Source organism: Choristoneura fumiferana, chromosome Z (genome assembly GCF_025370935.1).
Source record: "Choristoneura fumiferana chromosome Z, NRCan_CFum_1, whole genome shotgun sequence".
NCBI classification, from domain to species: Eukaryota; Metazoa; Arthropoda; class Insecta; order Lepidoptera; family Tortricidae; genus Choristoneura; species Choristoneura fumiferana.
The window spans coordinates 26,695,120-26,719,377 of record NC_133472.1 but is presented as its reverse complement, the minus strand read 5'-3'; the positions used below and the strand labels follow the sequence as shown (position 1 = coordinate 26,719,377).

At 35.4% G+C, this 24,258-nt stretch overlaps 1 protein-coding gene across 1 annotated transcript in view; it reads right to left on the bottom strand.

The window, feature by feature from the left end:
* LOC141432877 (basement membrane-specific heparan sulfate proteoglycan core protein-like) overlaps positions 1–24,258 on the bottom strand; it is a 240,521-nt gene that overhangs the window by 154,449 nt on the left and 61,814 nt on the right. Inside the window, exons 2-9 of the mRNA XM_074094693.1 lie at positions 10,727–10,856; positions 9,463–9,541; positions 6,786–6,859; positions 5,595–5,766; positions 5,099–5,271; positions 4,554–4,679; positions 4,311–4,478; positions 3,661–3,771 (exon numbers count right to left, since the gene is read on the bottom strand). Coding sequence (XP_073950794.1) covers positions 3,661–3,771; positions 4,311–4,478; positions 4,554–4,679; positions 5,099–5,271; positions 5,595–5,766; positions 6,786–6,859; positions 9,463–9,541; positions 10,727–10,856 — 1,033 coding nt within the window. The remainder of the gene's footprint in view (positions 1–3,660; positions 3,772–4,310; positions 4,479–4,553; positions 4,680–5,098; positions 5,272–5,594; positions 5,767–6,785; positions 6,860–9,462; positions 9,542–10,726; positions 10,857–24,258) is intronic.

Genomic DNA, 24,258 nt, shown 5'->3' with positions numbered 1-24,258 from the left:
TTTATTAAACTTATTGAACTTATTTTATAAGACTGCCTAAATAAAAAAAGTGTGGTATAATAAATTTCTTCATTCCTCTGTAACCCGCACGTTTAGTAATACAAATTAAATAATAGCTGATAATTATTAACTTTAATTATAATTCATAACATAGAACCGACGCCACTGCAGTACAGATAACGTGTGATGATAGGTAAACTGACAAGAGTTCGGAATTGGTGAACCTTAAAATGCTGCTCCATGAATTCGTAATAATTTTCCAAGATTATGAATTAGATAACGATGATTTCAGAGAAGAATTTCAAACTTCATACGTAATCAAATAATTGTTTGTAGTAACAACAATTTATTTTAAAATAAATCCCAATGTAATAAAAAAATATTTATTTAGAATCAGCAAAGAGTAAGGACCTGTAAAAGTAATATTTATAAAATATATGATACCTAAAAAAGACAAACCTAGATAACAAAATACGATTATAACATTATTTAACTCCAAAACAACAAAAAACAATATATAATCCTCTTTCAAAGGACGACATATCGTTATATGGCACAAAAACTTACGACTACACTGAACGACACTGTATCGACAATACAAACAATGATAATTCATGAAACAAAACGCTAGCAAGCACATAGCTAATGATTGTTTAGCTCTTGTCAACTGCTCATGGTTGAGATGAAGCCCTCCTTAGTATCGCCTCGGCTACAGGACTATTCTGCATGTATTGGTGGCGCTCGCTGATATCCGACATGTTATGGACTATTGCTTGTTTCACGACAGAGACATTAGACGGCTTAATTTCATTATGTTGGTATTCCACAACATCCATTCTTGCCGAAATATCATCAATTTTCCGGTTGCAAGCATTGACATCAGCCGCGCGACCTAAGATCATAGCGTCCCTCGATTCCTTCAGTTCAGTTCGGACAGCTTTCATTTCTTCCCGAAGCAGTTGCATTTCTGCGATGAGTGCCATGGTCACATAAGTTTGAGACTCAGCTAGAGGCGGGGTTGAGGAATTTGTTGGTGATAGAGTCGCCTTATCTTGAGCTGCTTCAGTAATCTGGTTGGCTGGCGACGAGGCTGAGCAAAAAAGCGTAAATCCGTTAAACTCCTCGACAACAACACATCGACTTTACAAGATAAGGGAATGTAAAAGATGGTTGCACTTGAAGCAGAAAATGATGCAGATAAGATGATGAACATCGATGTTTTGTTTTTTTTTCTCCTCTGCCTATGGTTTTTATTTCATGACAAAAGAGATAAGAAAATTATCTGTGTCAGGTACCAGATTCGATTTTTATATGTAAATAGTAGCTTTTGCCCGCGGCTTCGCCCGCGTGGTATTCGGTTATCGCGCGCTGTTCCCTCGGGAACTGTGCATTTTTCCGGAATAAAAAGTAGCCTATGTCACTCTCGGGCCCATAAACTATATCTATGCCAAAAATCACGTCGATCTGTCGCTCTGTTACGGCGTGAAAGACGGACAAACCCACAAACATACAAACACACTTTCGCATTTATAATATTAGTATGGGTTGATCCAGGTCTTCATACCTAGCAGCAAACTATACTTGTAGCATCTTTCTTTCGCTCTATCGTTCACCCTAACCTGATTGTATGTACTTACTTGTGCTGAATTTTATCTGATTTCATAAATTTCACTCGGTTTGCTCCATGCACCACACTAAATTAATCGTAAGGATTTACCTTTACATCGCCATGTGTACCTACTATTTCATAATAAAAATACTTTATTCCATATAATGAATATGCCTTAAATATTAAAAAATAACTGTGACTCGACGTTTGTACCTACTCTTTTTTTCAGTACTACGAGGTAAAGGAAACGTGTATATGAAAATAAGCACACCATATCAAACATGTACTAAGCTGATCACTTCTAACCTACTCGTAAAGCCATGCTATTATTAACTCGCTAAATTATACCGTCGCCCGAAACTGTCTAGGCATCAATGTTCTGATCAGAATCTTTATAAAATACATAAATATAAATAAATGTTGACAGTAAGATAATACTGTACCATCGATCTGATCTGGTGATAGTGTAGTAAGGCAGGCACTGACTCCGAGCAGAGCAATATGACTTAGCCGTTTTTGGGCTTGTTAAAATATTTAGTCTTATGGTGCATTTCCACCAAGAATGGTATTCAGAATCTGATAATGGAGCAGTCATGCAGGTTTAAAATTAGAGTGCGGTTATAATTTTATTTTCTTTGAATATATCTAAGAGTAGTGCAGTTCCTCTGTGGCATTTTTCTCCAATTCCAAATAACTTTGCTACCAACGAACCCTCTGTGATGAGAACAGTTTGATTAGGTTGTACCTATTTGCGGCGGCAGAACCCCCTTTTAAGTATAGTCCACATGCGATCTTCGAGGAGTCGGTTGCTGGGAAAGTGGAAGGCGTACGTCACACCCGAATATCGCTTCATACCTCGCACTCGCCCTGCATGAGTGTTATTAGGCTTGAAGGCTTAAATCTATGCGTAACCCCTAAATATAGGTGCCGGTAAAATATTACAATCATTCTTTACACGACAGCAAGTGAATTAAAGTAAAAGTTTGAATATAAAAATCGGTCAAGTGTGTGTGAGTGAGAATCGCGTATCGGTGGTTTCGTACAAATTTGTGCGAAGCCTATCTATGAAAATCCGTGCTAACGAAGCTCTGCTCTGAAGCAAAATGTTAGCAGCGGTCGTCTTACACATTATAAGAACATACTAGACAGACGTAAAAATATATAATAGGTTTCTCATAATTTTGTCTGTAACCTGTAATAGAACTTATTACTGCCTTTGTTTTATTACCATAGTTTCGGAGATAAAGGTGGAGGAACGGTCAATTTTCGCCAATTTTCTTAAATAACTTCAAAATATTCATTCAAAAATATTAAACATTTTTGAGATTCTCATAATGAGCCATTTTATTAGATAAGTCACACGACATCTTTTGCATAACTTTTTTTAAGTTTCAAATTTACCCCTGAACAATAGCCTCCACGTTTTTAGGTTATCGATTTATAGAGGGTACTAATTTTTGAACTCGATCAGTCAAGTATTTTCAGAGCAAATCGTCATTGCTACTGCAATACCGCGTAACTAGCTTGGTACAATTTTCATTGTCAGAACAGTACAATGCTAATACTCTTCTGACAGTCAAAATTATACCTTATGGAAAAAGCTAGTTACGTGGTATTGCAGTAGCAACGACGAAATCAGATGTAGCAGACGGACAAAAAGACAGAGAGAGACACATGAATGATCGAATAACGCTTTCGTTTTTTTCTTTTGAGTAACGGAATCTTTACGACAATGGTAGAAGAAAGAATGTCACAAATAGTGAGGCATTTGTTGAACGGAAGTTATTATACATTTTTAGATTTATGACAGTCTTATTGATTGTTACCATACATGATACACAACATGGTAGGTACACACGGAATCACAAGCATAGACATGTTTTAAATGAGAAAATAAGCTACTTGCCTGGATTGGAATCGAGCCGGTGGTAGAGTTAGCGCAACTGTCTTAACGTATTTTAAATTGGCATCTTGCGAAAGTAGAATAGGGATGGATAGAAGAAAAATACTGGCAGTTGGGCCATGTAGTAATCGGCAGTATATTGACTTACCGTCGCAGTTGAGTTCGTCCGTCCGGTCGTCGCAATCTGCGTAGCCGTCGCAGCGTCGAGACACCTCCACGCACCGCGTCACGTCACAGTTGATTTGGTCATCACGGCAGTCTGCAAAAAAAAAACACTTATGGCCATCATTGCCACCATCACCACTATCTTGGGCTTACATAACTTTCTACTTGAGGCGATCCTATTTTACATGGTGGCAAATCGCAAACGGTTATCGAGTCTAATCCATACTATGAATATAGTGAATCGAATAAACCTTCGATGTACTCGTACGTGTTGTGGTTTCCAGTGTCAACGTTCATTAGAAAACGTTGTTTGACATGTTATGGCTATTCAATCATTTTAGGGCTGAATATTATAGTGTGAAATTTGTAGGTTGTTAATTATTTATTTATTTATTTAAATAATTATGAAATATTGTTGAGTACATCCAAAGTGCCAAAAATACGTATACAGGACTTTATTGCCTGAACATTTAGGTCGTGTATACATAGTTTTTGCGCTTTGGATACCTATTCATACCTTTGTTACTTGACTGCACCTACCAACTGATTTTTCGGGAACATTTATTAACATCCAATAGGTACGGCAAGTATTTTTTTTAATATACGGTAATATTTTGCCATCAAAAATCTTACTTGGGGGAGGTAGCCACGGTGTCGGAACGGGCGTAGTTACATCCTCATTTGGTCCATATTGTTCAGGTTGTTCGGGTGGTTGAGGCTGGTAAGGGATCGTGTTTTCCTGGAAATCGCGAGACGGCTCCGTCGTCACCGTCGTCTGATCGTAGTTGCGGTTATCATAGACTTTAGAAAAACAAAAAAAAATTAAAGAAGAGTTAAAAAACCAACAAAACAAATAAAATTAAACAAAAAAAATACCCGGGCAGCCGTCCTCGTCGGCGCCATCATAGCAGTCCCGCCTGCCGTCGCACCGAGCCGAATTAGGCACACATATCCCATCTTCGCATCGAATTTCGTCAGACGCGCATAGATCATTCGCGCGAGCTATATAAACAGATAAACTTTAATCTTTTTGCTAGTTGATAGTCAGTATCAATGCATCCAGTAGCGTACAATCCTTAAAAACGAGGAATAGTTACGCTCTATAATATCTATATATATTATAATATATCGATTTTAAGTCTATATCGTACTATGTGCCATACTACTGCTGCTGCTGGCACCAAGAAATTAATGCTGTGTTACAATAATTCCGTTACCATGAACATTGCTACAATTATTTGTCTTTATGTCTTCCTGGTGCACTTCGTTTTAGATATTTTTATTTGTTCAACTGAGCTATACTTAGAATAAGAACGGGTCTGCCCAACTATAGTCCCCTTTAGACAAAGAACAAAAAATAACAAAGAATAATAAATAATATAATTGAATAGAGTTATTCAAGTTCGTAAAGGCTTATGCACCTGGATCAATGACTTTGGCGCTGAAGTCGACGTCGCTGACGGCAAGGTTCTCTAACGCGCGTCTGTAGCGGATGTGGTTTCGCAGGATGTTCTCGATCACGTCCATATCATCATAGCCGGTAGTGACTATGTCCAGTGTCACCTTACACGAGAAGTCATCCGTGGCACGAGACCTGGAGTCAAATATACGGGACGCTACAAACAAAGTATTATACGAAAATTTCTAAACATTAAAGTTTATAAAGTTGTTGTTATTTTTGTAGCTGTTATATGTTGCAAACTCATACCTCTCCCCTCCCCCCACACACCAACCATCAACCCCACCCCTAGTTTGTTGAGTGGAATGCAAGAGCTGTTTGTTATCTCTGTCTAATTTATCGTATATGGTTCAAAAAGCCTCTTCAAGTTGGCTTCGTCCCCCATGAAAGCTTTTCAAATGTCTAGGTCCAATATGAACAATGATAATAATAATTAATTACATATTATGGCAACTTACTGTATTCTGACCAGACTGGCTCTCTGGGTGCCTCTTATTTCTGGATTACCCTCGTACAGTTTGTTAACAGCATTCGCCAGAGACTTGGAGAAATTCTGGAACTCCTGAGAATCCCGGTCAGAGTATTCCTTCTGATACGGCTGCATTACCACGAAGCTCACGCGAAGGGTTTCTGAAAAAGTTATTGTAATGTTTTATTTATCTGTTCCTTTCTTAAAATAACAGAATATCTTTGAACAAAGACACTTAATTGCGTCTAAATTGTTAAAGTACCTACTTAAAAACATTTAGAATTAGTACTAAAGCTAACTATTGTGCTCTTTTTCATTGTTAAAAGTACAACTACATACCATCACGCTACACCACCTTTGATCTTTCAGAACCACTTCAGTTCAGAACCATATTTTATTTTTACAATGTTCTGTGAAAAGGCTAAAGTGCTCCAAAATAAGAAGATCCAATTTGTTGCAAAAGAGTCTTAGGATATATTAGGAAGTATTTATAAACAACTTATTCCCATTCTACGACCGATTCGTCTTAGAGTCATTAATTTTGGTACTACATTTAGTAATATGTATTAATTATACTGTAATTTATTCATGAATACCTAACTGACACTATTTGACCTAGGCATCGAATAACTTATACTTGTATACTTACTTGTTTATATCATACCTACTCGGATACTTAAGTAAACATTCAAAACTCGATAACAAAACATTCGTATTTTTCATAAGTATATCTATAAGATAAGAAGCCGTGGAGGCCTAGTGGTTTGACCTATCGCCTCTCAAGCAGAGGATCGTGGGTTCAAGCCCCAGCTTGCACCTCTGAGTTTTTCGAAATTCATGTGCGAATTCACATTTGAAATTTACCACGAGCTTTACGGTGAAGGAAAACATCGTGAGGAAACCTGCACAAAACCAGCGAAGCAATTCAATGGTGTGTGTGAACTTCCCAATCCGCACTGGGCCCGCGTGGGAACTACGGCCCAAGCCCTCTCATTGTGAGAGGAGGCCTGTGCCCAGCAGTAGAACATGTATAGGCTGGGATGATGATGATGATATCTATAAGTAGGTATAGTACTTATATCTGTCCCGATCCGATCCTGCCCGGTGCCAAGTGAAATGTGATGAAGATATCTAAGAATAAAGCTATTAATTTAGCTTATTATAGGTATAAAATATTTACTTTCTCTAGGCTCCACGTCCACCACGCTTGGCAAGCCTGACCCGTCCGCATCGGCATCGTCGTCCTTGTCGTCTCTGAAACATACGTCATTTTATTATTCATCTCCTTTAACATCGATTACTTTCGTACCTAATTCGTAGTTTACCTCTAAGAACTAAACTTAATTACTGACGACTTCTCGTATAGTACGTACCTACATATAAAATCGGCAAGGAGTGCGGAGATTGGAAGAAATATTTAGGAACTAAAGTTTCGGAAAGTTAGTCCATCCGTTCACCCGCCCTATCATAGAAACTGTTATTGCTTAAAAACTTTAATTTTAACAAGTATATCGTCAATCACATACTTAATAATAATTTGAGTTTTATTCTCGTCTTACTGCATAGTGTGGATAAGTCTTTTGAACATATTGCAGGTTTGTTAAAACGATTTTCGATTAAGTTATCTTATCTATTGGCAAAATCTTAAGCTTTAAAATGCTAATTTTTGTTACAATCATGTAAAAACTCTGATAAAAAAACATGATGGTATAAAAAAAACTTTAGAGAAAAACTATCACAGGTTTCTACTTATACTCGTATAGCCGATTCCAACGATCTTACTGAAACTCGGTTATCATTCCTCAAAGCATAATATTATTAGATGATGTATATAAAATTTTATTTCGTATCTGAATTGAAACTATTTAATTGGTTTACACACTTCACTACCATATTCAGACTTCTATCTTTAAGTAATAATTAAAGTTTAAAATCAGGTAATTGCAAATTACAGGATGTTGAAAATAGCCAGAATGGCTTCGAGAAAATTATGGTACGGCCGTGCCTTTGTTTTTGTTTTGCTCAACTTGGCGGGGGCACTATCGTGCCCCCAGACTGAACAAGATTCAATTCGCTGCTAAGAATCTAATAGTAAAATCGAAAACATGCTTTACTAAACCATAAAGAAAAAGTTAAGACAAATCGTCAAAGAGAACCTTTTAATAGTCACAGTAAATTAGTACATGCAATTGTATATAGATACGTATACATATAAAGAGCGACAAAGTTCTTTATGAATGTGTGTGACCTTTGCACGAGAGTGTTTTATTCTGCATTGTATTATATAACTATAAAAATGTACATAAAATACAAGGAATCAACAAGCAAAAGGCTTTAAAAGCCTAGACAAAAACAAGGGATGATTGATTGTTCAGTCACTGATTGTAATGTATGACCAGGCATAACTTTTTACAGAGTAGTCCGATTTTGATAATTCTTTTTTTATAAGGGTATTATACCTTGAAGTTGGTATTATATAAATTTGGAAAAAAAACCCATGGCTGGGAAAAAAGTATAAAATAAAATCTTTTAAAGAAAAAAAACCGCTGAAAACACGGAAAAGAAAAAAATAATAAACCTTTTTTTTATTTAGCCCTAACCTAGGTACTTTGAAGTCGGTGCTTTAGGACTAGCCATCAGGAGTGGACCGATAGTCGTCTACCTGATGGGCTTCTATCACTCCTCTTGGCTCGTGCTAAGGCACCGACTTCAAACTAGTACCTAGATTAAGGCTAAATAAAAAAAAAATGTTTTTTTTATTTTTTGCTTTTCCGTTTTTTCGGCGGTTTAATTTTTTTGTTAATTAAAATTGATATGGTCACTATAAGATGTTGTTAGGTTAGCTATTTACGTAGTAAACTTAAGACAGAAGGACCCTTAAGTAGGGACTAAATAAATTATAACCGACTTAGTATTACTTTTTATGGTAGAAGAACTGAGTTGCGAGACCTAGTTTTTTTACAAGTTATGTTTTTGATGGTATTTTTTTTTTTGTTAGTCCTAGGTACTTCTTCATACAACTTCACAAGACCTTCATTCAGACATTCTTGCATTTTCATTCCATTGACCATTTTACAAGTTACCTTACTTACTTAACATAATTATATCTAGGTACCTATCTACACCTATTATTCCATTTTAATGTATTATACATAATTTACAAATATATTTATATGGTATTACAAAGTTATTTATGCAGTTGGTGTAATAATATAATATTTTAGTTTTTCCTTGATTTATACACTAAACACTTAATCTAATGTATTCTAAATTATAAGCTTCTATGTCTGTAAGGAGTGCCTTGGAGTTTTGATAATCGGTCAGTCAGTCAGTAAGTATGTGACAAAATTAAGAAACTTTGACTAATTATAATTCTTAAACTACTGGTTCAAATTGAATGAAATTTGAAATATACCGTGTTTTATGTAATGCATTTTTGGTTACTGAAAATTCAGGCTTCTAGTTTTATCCACAACGAAGTTATAGGGGGATCAAAAATGGCCTGAACTGCTTCGACGGCCCCCAGATCATACATAATACTGCCCGGTTACGTCTTTATTGGGCATTTAAAAAGGTCTTCTATCAATTTCAATCATCATAAATTTTTGTACCTTGATACCTAGAGCCACCTATGTAAAGCCAACGCCATAGATATCCAAGTTTTACGAATGCAAAGTAAATTTTTTGGCGCTGACATAACAGTAGTTACCAGACACATACTATGGGACAAAATTAAATGCCAGAAATCTTAAAAGTTGCAAGGGTTCCTTTATCGCTATAAATTCCATTATTAGTAATTTTAATTTAACTTTATTCTTAAAAATGTTTGAACTAATGAAAACGAATGAAATACTTACACAATCTCTTCGTCGGGTTGTTCGTTGGTAGCGCTTTCGTAGTTCTCCGGCGCCGGAGTCGTCGACGTAAAGAACGAAGCTGGAAAAGTGAACAGAATCCTTTTAACCTAATAGATAGCATATTAAATATCATAAACATCATGGGACGAATGACACCATTGATCTAGTCCCAAACTAAACAAAGCTTGTACTATGGGTACTATGCATATTTAAATACATATTAAACTTCCAAGAACCGAGAGCAAACATTCGCGTTATTCATACAAATATCTGCCCCGACCGGAGATCGTACCCGGGACCTCAAGCTTCATTGTCAGGTTCTTTAACCACTTGACTATCATCTTCTGTCGCGTATCTCATGTCGAAAAAGAATCATGTGGCCCTTAAAAGGAGCAAATAAGTAAAACATAAATCGTACTCGTCAAACTGAACGACATCTATTACACTTTACCGTTTATTCGAAGAAGCAATGAAAAGCAAAATGTTTGATGTTTGTAGCATGACAGGCAACGTCGGTTGCGTAGGTAAAACACTATTTAATATGTATGAAAAAGGGAAATTGTAAATATTCAACTATTTTTAAAAGTCGCTGAACTAATGTCGTTCAGTCTGACGAGTACGATCTATGTTTTAATTATTTGCTCGTATTATAGGCCACACCCGGTATAACATCCTCAATTAAAAAAAAACTCATTATAAAAGAGGAAATTTGAAAAAGTGAACAGTACTTAGTGGACCAATGATTTTCAACCAATTGGATGATGCTGCCTTTTTAGTCCGGAAACGTACCTATAATAATTTCTCGAATCTCTTTTAAGGTCCCATACCCCTATATACGTGACAGCAGATTTCTTCAGGAATGGATAGGAATCTATTAAGTTTGAATAAATATTTACTTAACTGTGAACTGCTACTGTTACTTGGGTTGGAGTTATTGTTACTGTTACTTGAAAACAAAATACCTCAAACTGCTTTTAATTAATCTGATACTAACGGAAAACGGAAACTACCCTATAGGTGTTGATCTTCATGTTGTTGATCTTCAAGAAAATGTTCCATAGCTATGGACTCTCGAAGCTGTAAAAATTGAAGTAGACGAAGATACATTTTTCTATAAAAAATATTTTCTTGAAGATCAACACCTATATGGTAGTTTCCGTTTTCCGTTAGTATCAGATTAATTTAAAAGCAGTTTTAGGTATTTTGTTTCACATTACACGTTTTGGACATCGGGGTAGACATACCATTGTTAATAGTAACTTACACCAGATATCACTAAAGTCCCTCTTTATCCGATTCAAATGTGATGTAAGGCTGCTCTCATGCTCTCTTACTTCAAGGAACTCGTTAGAGGCCTCTTCCTCGCCCTCCCAATAGATATCTTCAGTAGATGCCTGAAAATTAAAAATATAATATTTAATTTGATTTATTGTGAATATTAAAATCATATACTTATAGCTTTTCAAAAGTATATCTATTAAATGCACAGGTAACTATAATGTCTTATTGTTTTCTAGTAACTCAAGTAGTTAAACGCATTTATAATTTTTTTAACCGTTGAAATGTTACCAACACCAGAGGCTGCTTGATCGGTCTAGGAACAACAGTAACTCTGAGTTATGGATATTAGTTCCATACGTATTTTGACACTACTTGCAACTGATTTAGCAGTTATTTAGTTAACCCTGGCTGGCCCGCGCAAACAAGCCGAAATGTCAGTTTTACTAGGAGTAACTTAAATATTCTAGATATTTATTTACCGATTTTAGCCTTGGAAAATGTAACCAAGAATAAGTATTCCGACAGAATTCTGAAAATTCTAATATATTATAGGTAGTTGAACACGTAGGCACTATACGTACGCGAACATACCCAATTAAGGTATATACGTAGGTGAACATACCCAATTAAGTGTTTACAGCATGCCATCGAAGTTCACTAGTGAACGTTACTTATTGTATTTTATTGTGCTGTCATGCATTTGTGAAATACGGGTCAGTCAATTTAGAATTGTCTTATCCTTATGTACTAGTAGATAATACTATGTATAGGTACGTTCTTAATAAGAGTTTAGCGATTGGCCGAAGGCAGCGAACATGCCACGCCCTTATAACGATTTGGCTGCCTCTTTTGGCGCGGATACTCGTAACGTAACGAAAATAAGACTAGATCAACAGACCTCTACGTGCCTGTTGACTTAGTAAATGAATAAGTAATTACTGACATACTATAGTGGTTAATGAATGAAACCTCTAACAAATAAAGGGACTGCAAGAATCCATCGAAGCTATAAAACATTAAGGTAGATAATTAATTACATATGGTATAAATGTTGATAAACTAATCATGGCTGGATTATAAAATACAATTCCAACAAAAACTCCTGCAAAAACGTGCCAAATATCGACTGAAATGATATACTTGCCTATCAAAAAGTATTGAAATCTCATAACAAGCTAAGCAAAGATATAAAAACCGGCCAAGAGCGTGTCGGACACGCCCAAAATAGGGTTACGTAGCCATTACGAAAAAATTAAGTAATATTTTTCTAAGGATTTCGTATTTTATACGCAATCATCCAAGTTTAGGTATATTTTATACCTTAGGCTGCTATTTACTCATAAACTACTAATAATTCTCAAGCAAACTTAACCGTTATAGTTTTCTTTGAAAGTTTGATATACTTACTACCATCCTGATTTTTTTTTTTTTTTTTCCACCCACCGGTTTAAATTTTAGAGGGGGGGACACTCGATTTTAATAAAAATTTTCACTTTCAAGTTGAATATTTCGCAAACATATCACTGAATCGAAAAGTCGTCGCAGCAAACCCCTAATGGCTTTAAAAGACCTATCCAACGATACCCCACACTATAGGGTTGGATGAGAAAAAAAAATTACCACCATTTTAACAAAAAAGTCTATGGGAGGTACCCAAAAAAATTTTTTTAATTTTTAATTTTACTATTTTGTCGGCATAGTTTGCCTATATATCCGTGCAAAATTACAGCTTTCTAGCATTGATAGTCCCTGAGCAAAGCCGCGGACGGACAGACAGACAGACAGACATGGCGAAACTATAAGGGTTCCGTTTTTGCCATTTTGGCTCCGGAACCCTAAAAAAGTGTCGTGTAACTTGTGCCGTTGAAACTAATGTATGTAGGAGTCACCGTTGGTTCTACTTCCTGTTTTTAACCGACTTCAAAAAAGGAGGAGGTTCTATGTTCCAATGTTTGTGTTTTTTTTTATGTATGTTCGCCGATTACTCAGTCAATTGTGGACCGATTTTTAAAATTATTTTTTTATTCGAAAGGGTACTCTTCTGAGCTGGTCCCATTGTCACCAAGTCAAGATCTGATGATGGGATCCTAGGGAAATCGAGGGCAAACCTCAAATTTTATAGGCACACCTGGCGATTTTGGCATTTTTAGTATAATATAAGCATTTACATTCAGAAAGTATCATTTGATAAACTGGAGCTGATGAAGAAGACCGTAGATGACCAATGGAACTCTTCAAAGCTAAGTAATACTCACTCGTCTATAAACGATCAGCGACTAAGAAGGAGCTTTAAGTTAATGATTCTTTCGAACTGATCTGATGCTGAAGCCGGAAGGTAGGCAACGGAACTCTATTATAAACCAACGTAACTAAGCCGTGTTTGGGCTTCATGAAATCGTTGTGAGATGTACTTTGGCTACGATTCACTAAAAAGTGAGAAATAAAGAAAATTTTTAAGAAAAAAGTAAAACCGACTCCAAAAAAATAACAAAAAATGGAACCGACTATAAAACCCTTGAAAATATTTTTCTAGCACTAGGTACCTACTAGCTCGAAGTCGGTGCCTCAGCACGAGCCAGCAGGAATGGAACAATAGTCGTGTACCTCACCTACATACTATGGGTTTCAATCCATCTTGCTGGGCCGTGCTGAGACACCGACTTCGAGCTAGTAGGTGCCTAGTGCTAGAAAAATATTTTCATGGGTTTTATAGTCGGTTTTACTTTTTTGTTAATTTTATTGTTTCAGTTTATAAGAACAACGGTCGAGTCACATGAAATCCCACAAAGGGCCGTAGATCTTAGCCAAAGTTACTTTAATTCTATCGAAAATACAAACTGAGGCATGGATGCACAGAAAAACCAGAAAAAGAGACCAGCGCTGGGAATCGAACCCATAATTCTGAAATATAAGGGTGCATAACAGCCAATTCTAGTTCAAAAACCAAATTAAGTTAGTACCTAAAAGATTAGCCAAATTTAATAAATTGTTACCAAAATTTATCGCATACCTAATAATCAAATCTCAGCGAACAAATGATGTGTTAAGTTACGTCATTGCCTGATTTAATATTACGCCTATAAACAACGCAGAACATAAGCAGCAGCTCCAACGTGCCGGTCTCATGTTTACTGTTTGATAAAAAATAAATGAAAATTTGAAACTTTTATTTTTAATTTATTATTAAAATGGGGTTCTAATTGGATAATCAATTATCATCAGTGCTGGCAATTTTTTTTAAGTTATTTGAATAGGTAGCTTTGTAACCCGTTAAATATAAGTTCTTAAAATTAGAAGACAGTTGTAGATTTTTTTTATTATCTTTATATGGTAGGTCCTCACTATTTTTAGTTTTATGAACCTTATAGTGTAAGATCCAAGTATAACACGACCTTCACCGGACTGGTTAATGGATGAAAAACATTTTATATTAAATTAACTACTATATATATTTTAATATATTATATTGCAAGTGGGTTGACTAAAAAAATCCTATCCAGATTATAATCAGGCGTTACTTTGCGAAGGTCCATAACAATGAACTAAAAGAATTTCTTTGCTCACCTGCGACCTTATGATAGCTAAGTTTATGCAAGATATGCGGATCATGCAGTTCTTCCACCTCCACACTGTAAGAACAAACACAAAACCCACAATACCATTAAGGGATCCCCTTCAATCGCATAATTTTTTTAGACTATTATTGTTTCGCATTAGTAATTGATTTGGCATAATTTGTATTGGCATAATAGTACTGTCGCATAGTAATACTTTGGCCTACTACTTTTTTGGCATATTAAGCGATTAGAATAATTTCAGTTGGACTAATAAACATTATGCATATTATAGTTTGGGCAATTGATTATTTGTTATTTTTTATAAATATTATTATATTTTTTATAAATGAACAACAAAATATTAGGTTAGGTTAGATCACGTTAGGTACATTAGGTTAGGTTAGGTTAGTATGATATCCAGGTGCGAAGCGCCCAAGCAACGCAGAAATAGCGTCGACCTCGCCGCCTTAGTTCCTAAATATATATTAACACAAAACTAACCTTTTCTCGTAGTGCATCAGGCTAGTGATTGTGGTTATGCACTTTGTAATGATGCAAATTTACTATTATGACTTTTTGAATTTATGCCATTTGACGTCAGTCTTCATGAAGATGATGCTTTCTGTATTTATGCTTTTTAATTTTATGCGTAAAAAAATATGCGCAATGATAAGTATGCGCATCGCTAATTCGGCTAAAAGCAATTATCCGTAACAATAATATTACAAATAATTTTATGCCATCCAATAAAGAACCTCCCATTTATCACCACCACCGCAATACACTGACGCGTTTCGAACTCAACCAGAGCTCATCTTCAGAGCAAACAACCGTACACCATACTACCAGATGCTAGTCTAATAAAACAACAGAGCACACAACAGTACACCATACTACCAGATGTTGTACGGTGGTACGACAGATCATTACGACAGATTCAAGATGCGCACCAGATATAAAAGCAAGAATAGGTTTGGCAAATAAATACTTACTCACATGAAATATTTCCTAAGAAAAAAATTATCAAAGCATTTATCTGGAGTAGGGTCAAGTATCCAACAATGAAACACATAAAATTCAGAATCTTAGAAGTCTGACTTTTTTACAGTACTTAGGTAATTTTATTGGGTTTCGGATGACATAATATACAGAATTCTATAGGAATGTGTAGTAAGTCATCAAAAAAATAAAAATAAAAAATAGTAAATGTTTCACTGTGTCCACAGTGGCGTACAGAATGAGACATTACCATATTTAACAATGACACGTGAAAAATAATATAATCAGTTTCATAATTTTAAGACGCATTTATGTAATACATATGTATGTAAATGCACAAATATAATCAAAACAGTTTTAATTACTTTAACTTTAATCAGCCTCATTAAATTTCCCATGCGTAAATGTTTCATTGTTGACTACCTAAGGTATTTAATATTAACCTTGAATTTTTGCCTGCTAAATTGTGTTTAACACGTGATCTAGTCCACGATTACCTACGAAATATGTTTAATATTAAGAAAGTATCGAATATATTGAATTTCTAACCATAATTTAATGAAAATCTCCAAAAATGCTAAAAATATTTACTTTGTGCCGATAACACTGAAAAAGCTCCGTAGACACGTGTTCCTCCACGTGACGCCGATGCAAACTGGAGTACAGTGGGGGGTTCTCGAGTGTGTCCTTACGCGATATAGTGCACGATCAGGCAACGTGGCACTTTAGAAATATCGCATTGTTTCACTGTGTACCTGAGTTTCATTGTTGGACACCATGACCCTGTCTTATATGAGTCATTAGTCTTATATCATATAAGTTATATGGGTGTGAGACCTGGACCAGGACACAAAGGGATAAGCAAAATTTAGAAGCATTTGAAATGTGTTGCTGGCGAAGAATGGAGAAAATAAGTTGGATATAGAAAGTCACTGAAGAAGAGATTTTGGAAAGAGTGGAAGAGAAGAGAACATTAATGGAAACAATAAAAAATCGGAGAGACAAAATTATTGGTCATCTTATACGACATGATGAGTTCATAAATGTCATCTTAGAAGGAAAAGTGGAAAGGAAGCGAAAAAGAGCTAGGTCCAGGATTGGCGTCGTATACGGAGGTTAAGGAGGCACTTTGATTAGAGAGATGTGGAGAGCAATTCATCGGCTACACTGATAAGATTGTAACTCTTAAATACGAAGAAGAAGATAAGAAGATTTGGAAAACATTTTATTTGCATACTGTGGGGCATCAAACCTTAAAATGCTAACTTTAGTTAGAATCAAGGTGTGTGTGTCCCTACACAAGCTAAGCCAATGTCTGGGAAATTCTGAGCAAAAACTCTTTTTATGCATATTTTTTCGAGTAATAGTGATCTAAATAAATTGTTATACTTATTGATTATTCGCAGTATTCTAGTACGAAACCTTACTTACACTGTGATAGATGTTTTATATTTGAAAAAGTGAGTTATGGCAAAAAAATGTAACAGAATAAATAGTTTTTTGTGCAACAAGAGAGCAAAGTTGTTTTTTGTTGCGAGTGTTGATTTTGAATCCCGAGTAAGCGAAGGGTTCTATAATTGAATCACGAGCGTCAGCGAGTGATTCTAGGTTAGAATCCTGAGCAGCAAGGGATTCAAATACACGAGACGCAAAAAAACTTTGGTCTCGTGTGACACATACAATTTTTCACCTCAGCAGCGAGAACATCATTTAAATGTAACATAAAAGTAAAACCCCATATACCTTCCTGTTTATAAAACAAACACAATTTTTTTTATATAATCCGATTATTAAGAAACAAATATAATAATCACATTTAAAACCATAAAAAAGTGCTTAGTAGATACAATACAAATCTCATACTCATAACATGCATTGTAATTTGGGCTTAGACCTTCTTGTGCTATATGTCACACTTTTTTTTAATACTGCAAGAAGCCTCATCTTGGGGGTCATTAAAAAGGTTGAACAATAAACATATAATTTTTTATAAATGTTATTAAACTTATATGAATATTATTAAGATTTCTATTACATAAACATTCAATTCAATTCAATTTCAAATTCATTCAATTTAACAAATATTTATTCCAACTGTAGAGGCAGTATACGGGATTATTTTATAAAAAAAAGAAAAGCGGCTTTCGTGCAACGAGGTTGCATACTTTATTAAAAGATCGGGATAATTTACATTTTGGAAATATTTCGTTGTCATGAAATTTATTAGGTATCTATCGATATATTTTTAATATCAATAATTTATATTAAAATCGTAATCAACACATTTGATCCTATCTCTCGCTTTTTTCGTGTTGAAGTGAAATGACAGATCAAAGTAAAGTTCAAAAATTTGGAATTCAGTGAGTAGACCCAACACTGTACTCAGCATTTAAAAAAAAAATGTTACTTTGTCTCACGGAGTGAGCAAAATGCGTTTTTTCTCGCTGATTTCTCATCGCAAAACCTGCCTGTTTGAGGCAGTGGTGAAAAAAATATTCGTTTTAAATATATTCTGCATTGTGTACTACAACAAACTTATATTATTTCTTGAAATTATCTTAATTGCATGTAAAAAAAAACTAATTTTATTTGTTTGCGAACTGTACGCCGCAATTGGCTTAACATTCAGTGAAATTTATTAAATTAAATAAGTACTAAGACTGACACGTTGTAAAAAATATTTCATAATCTGCTAGGGACGATTTTATTTTTACTAGGGCATTCCGGCCCGGCCCTTTTTCCCAAAATCCTTAGTTACTCTAGTGTTTATAAAGAAAACATGATTCACAAATAAATCGACACTCAAGCCGCAATTAGGCGGGCGTGTGGGGCCGGCGGCGGCAAGTGGGATTTCTTTGCAATTTTAGCTAGTCCGACATGATCCTGCGACGGGTGTGTACCACGCGTCTTGCAAGTTAATGTATCCAGTAAGGCTTCGCACAACTTTCTTACTAGAACACTAGGAAAACAGCATTCAAAATGTTTACAATTCAAATAAAAAAATCAGTGTAGCCTAGTGGTTTCACAAACGGCCTCTCAAACTAAGGGTCGTATGTTCGAACCCGGACTTGTTTTTCTAGTTTTTTTTTTTTTTCAAAATATACGAGTGAAATCACGTTTGAAATTTACTATATTATGAGCTTTTTGGTTAAGGAAAGGATCGTGCAGAAACCCGCAATGAGTCCATCTGGGAACTACAGCCTAAGCCTGCACGCCTGGAGAGGAGGTATATACCTGAATGAGTCCAGATACTTTATTTTTTTACATTTTAGTTTCAGACTTCCCAAGGTAAGTATGTAATAATTACATTATAGTTTTTATTTCACAAATTTCATACCCATAAGTTTTTGCACAAAAAGGTCCATCCGATAATAATGTTATTATGTACATTGCTGCAGTTATTATTGATGTAAGCAACGGTTTTTTTCCTATACAGGTTTATTTAAATACGATTTTAATACATGAAACGAGAAGAAGTTGGGAATATAGAATTACTAGCTTTTGCCCTCGGCTACGCCCGCGTGGAATTCGGTTATCGCGCGCTGTTCCCGCGAGAACTGTGCATTTTTTCGGGATAAAAAGTAGCCTATGTCACTTTCTGGCCCACAAACTATCTCAGTGCTAAAAATCACGTCGATCCGTTGCTCCGTTTTGACGTGAAAGACGGACAAACATACACACAAACACACAAACTTCCGCATTTATAATATTATAGTATGGGTTTAACCCCGAACGCAAGCAAAAGAAGCCGCGACTGGCTTTGTCACACAAAATCAAACTAAAGGGTTGGGTGAGAAACGAGAAATAGTATGATTGCTAGCCGTTCTTGCTACCACCACAATCTTAGCCGTTCGTTTTACTTCGAAGAATAACCTTTATAGCGACATTCTCGCAATACGGCGACTTCTATAAAATCTCACCTAACCTAACATTTAAAGGGGTTGCTAACATGTAATGGATAAATAAAATAGTACCTGGGCGATATAATTAGTAATGAAAGTAGTATTTTAATAAGTAAAATACCTGGGTGGCCGAACCTTGCTCGGGCTAAAACTCGATAATAAGCGTCTTTCCAGAGATCCAAGCTAGATCGATTTGTTAACCCCGAAAACCCCCACATGCCAAATTTCATCGAAATCGTAGGAGCCGTTTCCGAGGTACCCGAAATATAACAGCTGCGTGCAAGAACTGCTCGTTTAAAGGTATTAGATTAGATTTGCGGTATTCGTAAAAGTGTGATTACGGAGGGGTCTTAATATTCCAAAACTGGTTGACATAATTTATGGCTATTCCCTTGATACGGTCAAGATCGAATATCTGTCATTTTGTATGACAATTCAAAGGATTTTTTAACGCAATGGGTCTCAAATTAACGCTTGTGACCGTACTTCGACCTACGAGTACTGTTATGTCCTCAAAACATGTTAAGCTGATGCAAAAATGTAGAATGATATCGTATTTTCGATTAGATAGGCATACAATTATTAGGTGATGCTTATTATAGTTAGTGGTGGATTTCTAGTTAGATTACTGAATAGATAGCTAATAATAATTTATAAATATGACATGACCCTTCTGACGTTAACTTAAAATGAGCATACAGGTAGGCCTACGCGAATACAGAAGGCTATATTCTATTCAATTCCCATCTAGTCGAAGTCAAGGTATGCGTTCCTGCCAGTAGCTTTGTTCGTCGCACTTTATGAAAGTGTTTTGATGCAGCCAGCTTGCAAGTCTGACTCGGAAAACGTTTGAGTCACATTTCAAAAGGGCTTATTTTCATTGCAAAAATTTTAAAGGTAAAATTAGTGTGTCCAGAAATCATTAGATAAAAAAAATCAACAGGACTCTATAACGACTTAAATTTTTTCGAAATATCCGCAGATATTTGTTGCAAAAACACTATTTTACATGCCTAAGTATAAATTAATATACTTTAACTAATATAATTACTTTAACTAATAGGATTATGAAAAATATTATTACCTTGAAGTCCCGGGTTCGATTCCCGTGTCGGGGCAGATATTTGTATGAAAAATACGAATGTTTGCTCTCGGGTCGTGGGTGTTTAATATGTATTTAAGTATGTATCTATCTATATAATTATATTTATCCGTTGCTTAGTACCCATAACACAAACTTTGTTAAGCTTACTTTGGGACTAGGTCAATTAGTGTGAATTGTCCCGTGATATTTATTTATTATTTCAATCAAATCATCCCAAAATTCGCTGCAAAATAAACAAAGAATAATAAGCTCGTAAATACACGCATGTCCACACCAAGTTTCGTTAAAGAGACGCGATAAATCGACATACGGAAAATTTTGAACAATTGTTCCTTTCGTGAACGTATTTCAACTTATGAGCACGTAAATACACAATGGTTCGGTGGAGCTTGAAACAATGTTATAGTTTAAACGCTGTAATCTACTTACATAAAACCGCAAAAAGTGTTAGCAATGCGTCAGTAAGTAGGTACATGTCTAGTTATTTAAAACAAATAAACTGTGGAGTAGTTTATGGGCATCATGTGCTAACGTGATGAAGGATGGTAGCCATTCATTGTTAAAAATAAGGAGTTCTAGATAAATCCAGGTCAAGAACTGTTTATATGTTTCCACCCACATTTTTTGCTTGAATATTAGATAGGTACGATCAATTTAACCAACTTCCTATTTTTCTTTTGATTTATAAACCCTCTGGTTTACGATATACATTTTCTACATTCTTTCTTACAAGAATATATTCATGTAGTTCCCTAATTATCATATTTACCGAGATCATCCATGTTTTTGATGGAACTAATTACTTTTTCACGACACTGCTCGAAAATGTGGTCATAGATAACCTAAACCCAATACACAAAACTGCCTATATATGTATTTACATTTAACAGCTGACTCATGACTCGCAAAACACGACAACAATGTAACACATTACGGTAACAGGTCGTATCAAAATATCTAATACCTTTAAACGAGCAATTCTTATATATATATATATTTGCGACGATTATCCCAATCGTCGACATAAAATACAATATTTTTAATTAAAATAAGAAAAGAACATTAAATGAACATACACATACTTAAAACACAACACAAGATACAACAATATGATAGGAAACAAAATAAATAAAAACTACATAAATATACCTAACCATAAAAAGAAAACATAATCTAAGAGGCCCTCCTGCGGCATAGACCTCAACACACTGGCGGCATTACCTCTGTGTACAGTAAGAGAAATTCGCTGGGAAAGGTAAGCGCCAGCTCTGGGATCAGCCGGGCGACAAGGCCCCCATTAAGGCCCTCATGTCAGCCGACCAGGAACCCATTGTCTCCACTGCGAGCGCCGCAAACTCATAGTCCTTTAATTCGGGGATCTCGAAAACGGCTCCAACGATTGCGATGAAATTTTGATGGTTTTCGGGGATGACAAATCGATCTAGCTTGGTCTTATCTCTGAGAAAACGATTATTATCGAGTTTGAGCCTGAGTAAGGCTCGGTCGCTCAGGTATTTATTTCATAGTACAACCTTTTAGAATATATGCAGAGACGTACATTATTAAGGAGTCGTGATGCTTCAGCACCCGTTCTATTTCACCATATGCATTACGATGAGCATAAATTGTTTAGCAACTGTGTTTTAAGTAATTGAAATTCAACCCGTTAAAAACTTGTTACTGAGTAGTAACTCCGTTGGTCAAATGTGGTCTCCACCATTAGTTTCACTTCACCAAATGATGATTTGCAAGAGCAAATGCACGAGTTCCTACTAAATATCACTCACTACAATAGTCACTACAATATTTGAAGATTTCACTCGATTTCCTTAGGATCCAATCATCAGATCCTGTTTTGGTGCTTATGGGACCTAATTGAAGGTATTCCTATACGAACGAAAAAAATAATTCAAATCGGTTCACAATTATCGGAGTTCTGAGGTAACAAACCTAAAAAAATAGAACCCAATTGATAAACTCCCCTTTTTTAAGTCTGTTAAAATTAGCGGCCACATCGCTGTTTAAAAAAAAAATACAACAAAAACTTGAACCTGCCACAAAAAACCATGAAAATAATTTTCTATCAGTCTGAAGTCGTTTGGTGCCTCAGCACGAGCCAGCAGTAGGGATCTATAGTCATTTACCTCACCTACGCACTCTAATATTGGGCGTCAATCACTTCGTCGTAATTATACATAAACGAAATATTAAAGTAAATTGACGTTGCCACAAAACTAAAACACTACAAAACATAGTAAAGTACTTAAATTAAGAGTTTTCTGTGTGGCCTAAAATATCGTGGAAAGATGTACCTATACGTCTTCTTATAATTTATAAACTACTTAGCTTCCCGCCCCGGCTCCGCACGGATACAATTTTAAAATAACCCTCCATTGGAGAATCGGGTAAAAAGGTCTTAAAGGCACTTCAGACACATTTTTGAAATCGGTCCAGTAGTTATTGAGTTTATTCGTAACCAACATCCCAAAATACAAAAATACAAATCTTTACTCTTTATAATAATAGTACAGGTTTTAATACTCTTAATTGATAATAAAGAAAACGGTTTCTTGAAAAAGCCTACGTAAACACTTGGATGCATTACGTTACACGATCCCGGGATGTTATCGGCGAGATGGTGTTTCACCTACTTTAATGAAGGCGGGGTCTTCTAATTGTCTGCTCAATTAGTGAACGGTACGATACCTGTCTTCGAATTAAAATTAGAGCCAACCTCAATAATTATTTTACACTCAGTCTGGTTCCGAATAATACAGCAAGTAAGTAACGTAAAAGTTACTTCTGAAATTTGTTAAAGCCCCAATATACTCATAATTATGCGCCTGAGAAATACACTGGATTCTTACGGTAACTGCCGCCAAAAACTTTGATTCAAATGTATTTTTGAGAATATTTGTGTTCATGACTTAATAAAAATGTGTAAAGTGCATATCGGACCAAGCACTGGTTATGTATCAAGTAAATTGCGGCGATTTTTCGATATTATGCTTATCCGTTAGCAATTTTTAGGGGCTTAGACTTCTCACAAATAATTTCCACAATGATTTTCCATTCACATTAAATCTCGTGCCTTCAAGTTTCTATTATGACTATGACATTTTCTAAACTTCAAAAATAGATTTCCGTGATCGAATACACTTTAATATGCACGGGCTAGCTGGAGCGTTTACTTAAAAAAACTATTCTGTCTGAAAGGTACTTTTAATCTAGCCGTTCGCACCACTTAGATGTTAATTTTATATCCCGTGAAAGGACGGGAAGGATTTCAGGTCTACTTTACGTACTTTTTCTAACCGAACTTGTGCATAAATAATCTAACATCGTTTTTTTTTAAACTTGTTTTATACAAAAGGACCGCAATTTAACAGTCTTTGCATTATTTAGCACACTACGTCGCTTTTGATTAGGTATCAATGTCAAAGTTTATACTCATATTTTCTGTTCGGATTACCAGTACGTTCACAGAGTTGAAAGGCTTCACCGATCAATACCACAAGATTCATTCAATCTAAAAAATAATATGCTATCACCCATTACCAATTTACCATTAGTATAATTTCGTTCATTCTCATAAAATGATCAAATCGAAACGAAAGCATAACAGCCACAGGGAACGAATGGATAAATATTTTATAACTTTCCTCTTCTATAAACAACGGTAGGTATGGTAAGTATTAAATAATCAGAGTTCTCGTGATTTTAAGGCCAATAGTTGATATTTAGTTTGTAGGTATTGCGTATTTATGTAGCCAACATGAGTGCATAAAGATCAGCATGGACTAAGTAATCGTTTCAAAAGTAGGTACTTATACCTAGGTATTATTATAAATGAGTACTTTGAAAAATTAGGGAATGTTACAGTGATTTTAATTGAGAAAGTGGGTTTGTAGGGTATTTCAATACGTAATATTTCAACGAACATGCATTGCCA